Here is a 6,000-nt window from a genome sequence, read left to right on the forward strand (position 1 = left end):
ATTTTAGAGTATTCCATAGTAATGTCTTCTTTCTTGTAATATTGAGAACACTCTAGAAGCTTGCATTGTATTCTCCAACATGCTCGCGCTTGGCATAAATGCATTACGAATTTTAAACACGTGCATGGATCTCGATGATGCATGCATGGATCGAGGCGAGATCGAGCAGGATTTGCGGCAGCCTGCATGCATGGATGCTCTCCATCACGTGAGCAAATGACTCTAGGGATTCCCCATAACTTCACACGTGGTATGTGTCGACGATCGATCCAAATTGCCCAGTGTGATATATATACTTGCACCGTTAATTGCACCCTTGCACATGTGATTCCTCATTTCTCTAGGCCGATCACTGTGTACGAGTAGCTGCGTGCAGCGCAGGAGGGATCATGATGCCAAACTAAAAAAAAAACCGACAAGGAGGGAATACGCCGGCCTTTGCATCGATCGATGCAAACTACTCCCCTTGATTCTAAATTCTTGACTCAGATTTGCTCAAATATGAATGTATTTATTTTTCAAAAGCGTTTAGATACATGTAATATTTCGACAACAATTTAGGACAGTAATACGCATAGCTGATGCGGGTTTAAGTAATCCGGATTCCATGCACGGTAGGCATGGTTTGTGGACGCCTAGATCTAAACCCTAGCTAGATCTACACGTGGCGGCCAACAATATAGTCATTTTGATGTGTTCACCGACACTAGCTATTAGTACCTGCAGCGATCGAACCATCATGCCAAAGCCAAACTAACGGGCAGGGCTGGCTACTGGCACACGATTATTAGTTGGAGACATTAAAGAAACGAGCATGCAGAAGCCACAACCCACTATGATGAGCTAGCGTATATAAATATACGAGTGTAAGTTTTATAATCGTAATGTGGTCTCACGCTCTCCACGAACCCTCCAGGAGGAAGCAGAGTGGCGAGAAGGGCCATGGCCAAGGAAAAAAAATCTCATCGAACGACACTTTGGATTTCACAAAGCGCTCGAGCGAACCACAGGCAGTTGCGCATGAATCCTGATTTTACTGAACCACTCTCCATCGGGTCCACCGCGTGGAGAAACGACCCAGGTCGCATAGGGTTTTTTTTTTCCCATGGCCAATAATGTCCTGCTGCTTGATGGATCATGGCTCAGTTACCAGCTTACCACTGATCCCACACGTTCTGTGTGCACTAATTAAGCTGGGAGTGAGTGTGGCATCCTCGCGCCAACACCTAGCTAGATTTAAAATAAAGAATCTGGCGGTTGATGCTGATCAAGTAACGCATAACTAAGCTAAAAGAGAACAAAAATCGATGATGGATCGAGCAACGGTAGGCACACGCATCTGATCACGTGATCGATGATCCAGTAAACGTAGTTGCAAGCATTGACTGATTTTCGGCCGGTCTACGGTCTACGCACAACCTCAGAGCATCTGTTCCCAGTTGTCTGAAAAACGTGCACACGGTTAGCTAGTAGATGTCAGTTTTTTTGAAAGGTTGGGAGACAATGACTTCCATCAGTATATTCTCAGCTGGAATACCAGAAATCAGACCTTTTTGACGCGCAAAGTAAAACTGACAGACAGATTAGCCGAGAGGGGTAGAGTGGCGTGAGCAAAAAAAATCATATCGTACTAGTATTTTGCATGGGTGTTCATGGTTTACTCTTTCCTTGTCGGTTTCTCATAGAGAAGGAAATAACATGTATGTTGTTTTTTCGTCAGTTTCACCCTGCCCTAATTAAAGAGGGCGGGGGTGGTGGGTGGGGTATTTCCTGTCAGTTATAGTGATACCCATCACGAAAATATATAGTTCCTGTCAAGAAAGTTTGGATTCCTGGTGGCGATGAACAGAGGTGACAGTGGCAACAACATGAGACAGCAAGGAAAGTAGGAAACAAAGTTAGTGAAACAGACAGACACCAGTACTGGCCGACATATGCAAGCTGCAGATAGCAAGGCAGGCATATTCTAATTGACATGAAGCAGGCAGAAGATAAGCTAGCTAGCCTAGCTAGATATATCTAGTGCTCTCTTATTGCAAGCATGGAAGCTGCTGCATGTCAACGGTGCGAAATCTCAAACGGAGGCCACGAACTCCTCGACGGCATGGACGAGATCTTGGGCCAGTCCAGAGTTCTTCCTGGTGCAGTTATCGCGGATCTGGCCGTTCCTCCCCTGGTCTCCCTGCATATGCGCGAGCTTGCTCATGGAGGTGCCGAACTGGCCAAAGAACCACCAATGGTTGCCGGCGAAGCCCTCGACGAGCCACCGGGTGCGGCCATCGTTGACGAGCGCCATGTCGGAGGTGAGCAGCCCCTTCCCCTGCAAGAGGTTGACGAAGTAGGCGTTGTCGAAGTCGTTGGGGGTCGTCACGTCCAAATCCTGCCTCCAGCCAGGGATGTCCCTGCAGGTCTTGGAGAGCGCTTGCATGAACGCCGTGTTCTCGCCGAACCGGTTGCTGAAGCTGCCGCAGCTGGCCTTGCCGATGGTGTGCGCGCCGGAGAGCGCCACAAGGTCGAGGTTCTCCATGCCTTTCCTCCCGAAGTTTTCCAGGAGCTGGCTGACGTCGAAGAAGGGTGCCGGTAAGGACTGCTCGACGGCCGTGCGTGGAGCCGGCTCGAGGCTGTCGAGCCGGCCGGTAGGCACGGTGTAGTCCGGGCCCCCGGACTGCTTCACCGCCTCCCGGGTGGCCAGGTTCATGATGTCAGTGCAGGAGACGGAGCGCCACCCGCAGGCACGGTGCACCTTGTCACGAATGCTTTCGATGAGATCTAGAGCGGTTTGACGAAGACCCCCGTTCTGTGGCCTGATATCTTGCTCGGTGTTGGGTCCCGTCAGTAGGATCGACCCGTCGCATCCCTACATCAGAAAACATGTATATATGAGGGGTCAGTGAGATCCGATAAATTAAAGGCTGCCCATGGCAGTTCAAAGGTGATCAATAGAGAAAGCGATGATATATCGTAACCATCGTACCTGAGGGAAGCAATCGTGGAAGGAGATGCGGAGGAGGCCGGCGGTGACACCGATGTCACTGCTACGCGCGGCCTGAACGGCGTTGCGCACAATGTCGTCACGGCACGAGTCAGTAAGAGCAAGATCTACCTTGCCGGCGGTGGGCATAGAGATCAAGGACGGCAAGGACAAGGCTGACGGGAGAGAGAGCAGCGCGGCGACGACGACTATCATGCCCAACGGCATTGCTGCTCTGCTCCACGCCATCGATCCTATCCTATCTTAGCTAGATACTGTGACTAGCTCGTTGTAAGTGAGTGAGTGAGTGTGGCTTCCTCACGAACAAGATGCTGCTATTTATAGTGGAAAGGGCGTAGCTAGTTGAGGCCTGCAGAATCTAGCTAGTTCAGATCAGATCTGGCTGGCTAGCTAGCTAGTTGAGATATTTGGCCTTATCGTCTAACTAGTTGAGATATTTTGCCAGATCTAGCTATATCTAGTTGAGGCAATTAAACTTCATCGACCGAGAGAGAGCAGAGATACCGATGATGGATCGGGCAGAACTTGTATTAACTATAGGATTCCATCGTCTGAACAATACAAAATACGTGAATTGTAGATGGTCTAGATGTGGAACCCTGCTATTTTATGTAAGCAGTGCTCAGTCGTGCCTGCCATGTGATTAATCGTTCGAGACGCCTACACGTGCTTAGTTTGACCAAACGTCGATATATAGAACCATGCATGCATTAGTGCGTGCGTGCGTGCATCATGGAGTATAATCTGATCGTGCAACGTACGTCGCATTTGTTATACATTTGTAGGAGTGGTGTACGTGTCTCAAAGACACGCCAGCTCAACTAACTCGATCAACGGGACAGCGAGGGAATAAATCTTGGACGCCCGTTGGTCATTAATCCTCTCCAACCAATCAAGCACATGGCATGAACCCTGGAGCACCAATCTCCAAGAAACGGATGGTCGGGATGGTATGAGAATACAAACCTATGCTGGGCGGTAGCTTTTTGGGCTGGCTCACCACCTTTGTCTCAAAACAAAGTGGATGTCGAGCTCGACATGCATCGTGTGCCGATGATGAACGGAGTTGTGAGTAAGGTACACTACACCTAAGGAAAGCTACAACGGTAATTAAATTCAAGTAGCTAGGAAAACAAAGTTGCTGCCAAATTGGTACATGCATGAGTGCCTAGTGGCCACAAGCAAGTACGCTAATTGACATGAGGCGGGAGGATATATAGGCTGGCTAGCTATCGCTAGCTCTTTATTGCTACATGCACGCATGGCATGCTTTAACATATTAAGCAGAGGCCGAAAACCCCTGATGAGCGTCGGCAGCCATGGGTCCGTTGTTCCTCTTGCTGCAGCTGAATCGGATCTCGCCGTCGTTTCCCTGCAGCTTGGGCGGCAGATTCGCCAGCTTGCTCATGGAGTTGCTGAACTGGCTAAAGAACCAGCCCTGGTCACGGGCGAAGCCGTTGACCAAGTTCCTGATGTAGGGGTCGTCGCGGACAAGCGCCATGTCGGAGTTGAGCACCCCGACACCACGCTGGAGGTTGATGTAGTACTGGTTGTCGAAATCGTTGGGACTGATCACGTCCAAGTCCACCTTGTGCTCAGGGTACCTGGCGCAGAAGCTATGGAGCAGGTCCACGAAATCCGCGTTCTCCCCCCACCGCTTCTTCAAGCTGCGGCAGCTCGTCTTCCCGATGGTGTGCGCGCCGGAGAGCGCCACCAGGTCGGTGGTGTCGAGGCCGCGGCTCGCGAAGGAGTCGACGAGCTCCGACACCACCAAGTCGGGGCCCGGTAAGGCCGCCACTTGGGCGGCCGAAGCGGGCTCCAGGCTGTCGAGCCGGCCCAGCGTCACGTTGTAGCCGGGCATCCCCGACTGGACGACGGCCACCCGGGTGGCCAGGTTGGTGATGTCGGCGCACGAGACGGTGGGGCCGCAGGCGAGGTGCACCTTGTCGCGGATGCTCTCGATGAGGTCCAGCGCGCTCTGTCGTAGCCCCGCGTTCTGCGGCATCTTCTGCTCGCTGTTGGGCCCCGTCAGCAGGATCGACCCGTCGCAACCCTAGCAGAGATGATCACGTTTACATATTAATTTGCCAAAATATCAGGCATGCAAAACCCATCCTTACGTGTATGCGAATCGTGTTTAGAAGTTTCAAAAACAAGTGTCATGAACACTTTTTTTCTTTCTGACAACAACGCTGCACTTAGTTACCTGAGGAAAGCAGTCGTGGTAAGTGATGCGGAGCAGGCCGGGGACGACACCGGGGTCCTCCTGACGGGCGGCGTCCACGGCATTGTAAACCATGTTGAGCAGGTTCGGGCACGAGTTGTCGTGGAAGTCATAGGAAAGGGCCGACGATGCAGTAGCTGCCGGGAAGAGCAGCGCGGCAACGAGGCCCATGGCCAGCACTGCCTTATTTGCATTGCTCCACGCCATCGCTTCTACTGCACCTTAATTAGCTAATGAACCCTAGCCTTATAGCTAGCAGCTGTTCCCAGGGACTTGGAGCAGCTGCAGAGGGTGTGAGAGTGTGGCTTCCTCACGTCCAAAACGCTGCTATTTATAACGGAAATTAGGCAGCTGGTTACTCTACTTATAACCAGGGTTGAGATCATCATTAACCCGAGTTAATTGCAAAAGATCAGTTAAGCAAGCTAGCTGCAACAGAGATATCGATAATGGATCGAGATCGAGTGCAGACTGTCATGATTGCATTCATCACTTGAAACGATACCATTGATGCCCGGTGCCAATTAAACAGCTGGGCTTTGTTAATTAACTCTCAGATGCACCTGCATGTGGTAATTAACTCTCAGATTTCTCGGGCAAGTACTCCATCTCACAGTACTTAGGAGGTAGCACAAGGTACTGGTACCTCCCATCGTATCCACCGTTGATCTGAAAAAGGGTAGTGTAGTATTTTAGGATCAACGAGTCTCAACTCCATCTCTTTCGCGAAAGTCATTATTAACGCTTCCGGTACCTATTGGTGCCATGCAACCAACCACAAACC

At 50.8% G+C, this 6,000-nt stretch overlaps 2 protein-coding genes across 2 annotated transcripts; both read right to left on the reverse strand.

Moving 5' to 3' along the window:
* Window positions 1-1,805: 1,805 nt before the first annotated feature.
* On the reverse strand, window positions 1,806-3,292 carry LOC100839781 (cationic peroxidase SPC4). The gene is made up of 2 exons (XM_014895601.2): window positions 2,975-3,292; window positions 1,806-2,857 (listed from the first exon to the last, which is right to left on the reverse strand). The coding sequence occupies exons 1-2, from the start codon at window positions 3,218-3,220 to the stop codon at window positions 2,075-2,077; spliced, it is 1,029 nt and encodes a 342-aa protein (XP_014751087.1). The 5' UTR covers window positions 3,221-3,292; the 3' UTR covers window positions 1,806-2,074.
* Window positions 3,293-4,081: 789 nt separating this feature from the next.
* LOC100831494 (peroxidase 2) lies at window positions 4,082-5,508 on the reverse strand. The gene is made up of 2 exons (XM_003579480.4): window positions 5,199-5,508; window positions 4,082-5,045 (listed from the first exon to the last, which is right to left on the reverse strand). The coding sequence occupies exons 1-2, from the start codon at window positions 5,421-5,423 to the stop codon at window positions 4,272-4,274; spliced, it is 999 nt and encodes a 332-aa protein (XP_003579528.3). The 5' UTR covers window positions 5,424-5,508; the 3' UTR covers window positions 4,082-4,271.
* Window positions 5,509-6,000: the final 492 nt, after the last annotated feature.

This window comes from Brachypodium distachyon, chromosome 5 (genome assembly GCF_000005505.3).
Source record: "Brachypodium distachyon strain Bd21 chromosome 5, Brachypodium_distachyon_v3.0, whole genome shotgun sequence".
In the NCBI taxonomy this organism is placed as follows: domain Eukaryota; kingdom Viridiplantae; phylum Streptophyta; class Magnoliopsida; order Poales; family Poaceae; genus Brachypodium; species Brachypodium distachyon.

Excerpts from the sequence above, each read along its gene's own strand:
- LOC100839781 (XM_014895601.2), bottom strand. The coding sequence starts at position 3,220 with ATGGCGTGGAGCAGAGCAGCAATGCCGTTGGGCATGATAGTCGTCGTC. Across the intron at positions 2,858-2,974 it reads TCCACGATTGCTTCCCTCAG|GGATGCGACGGGTCGATCCT; the intron begins GTACGATGGTTA and ends TTTCTGATGTAG.
- LOC100831494 (XM_003579480.4), bottom strand. The coding sequence starts at position 5,423 with ATGGCGTGGAGCAATGCAAATAAGGCAGTGCTGGCCATGGGCCTCGTT. Across the intron at positions 5,046-5,198 it reads ACCACGACTGCTTTCCTCAG|GGTTGCGACGGGTCGATCCT; the intron begins GTAACTAAGTGC and ends CATCTCTGCTAG.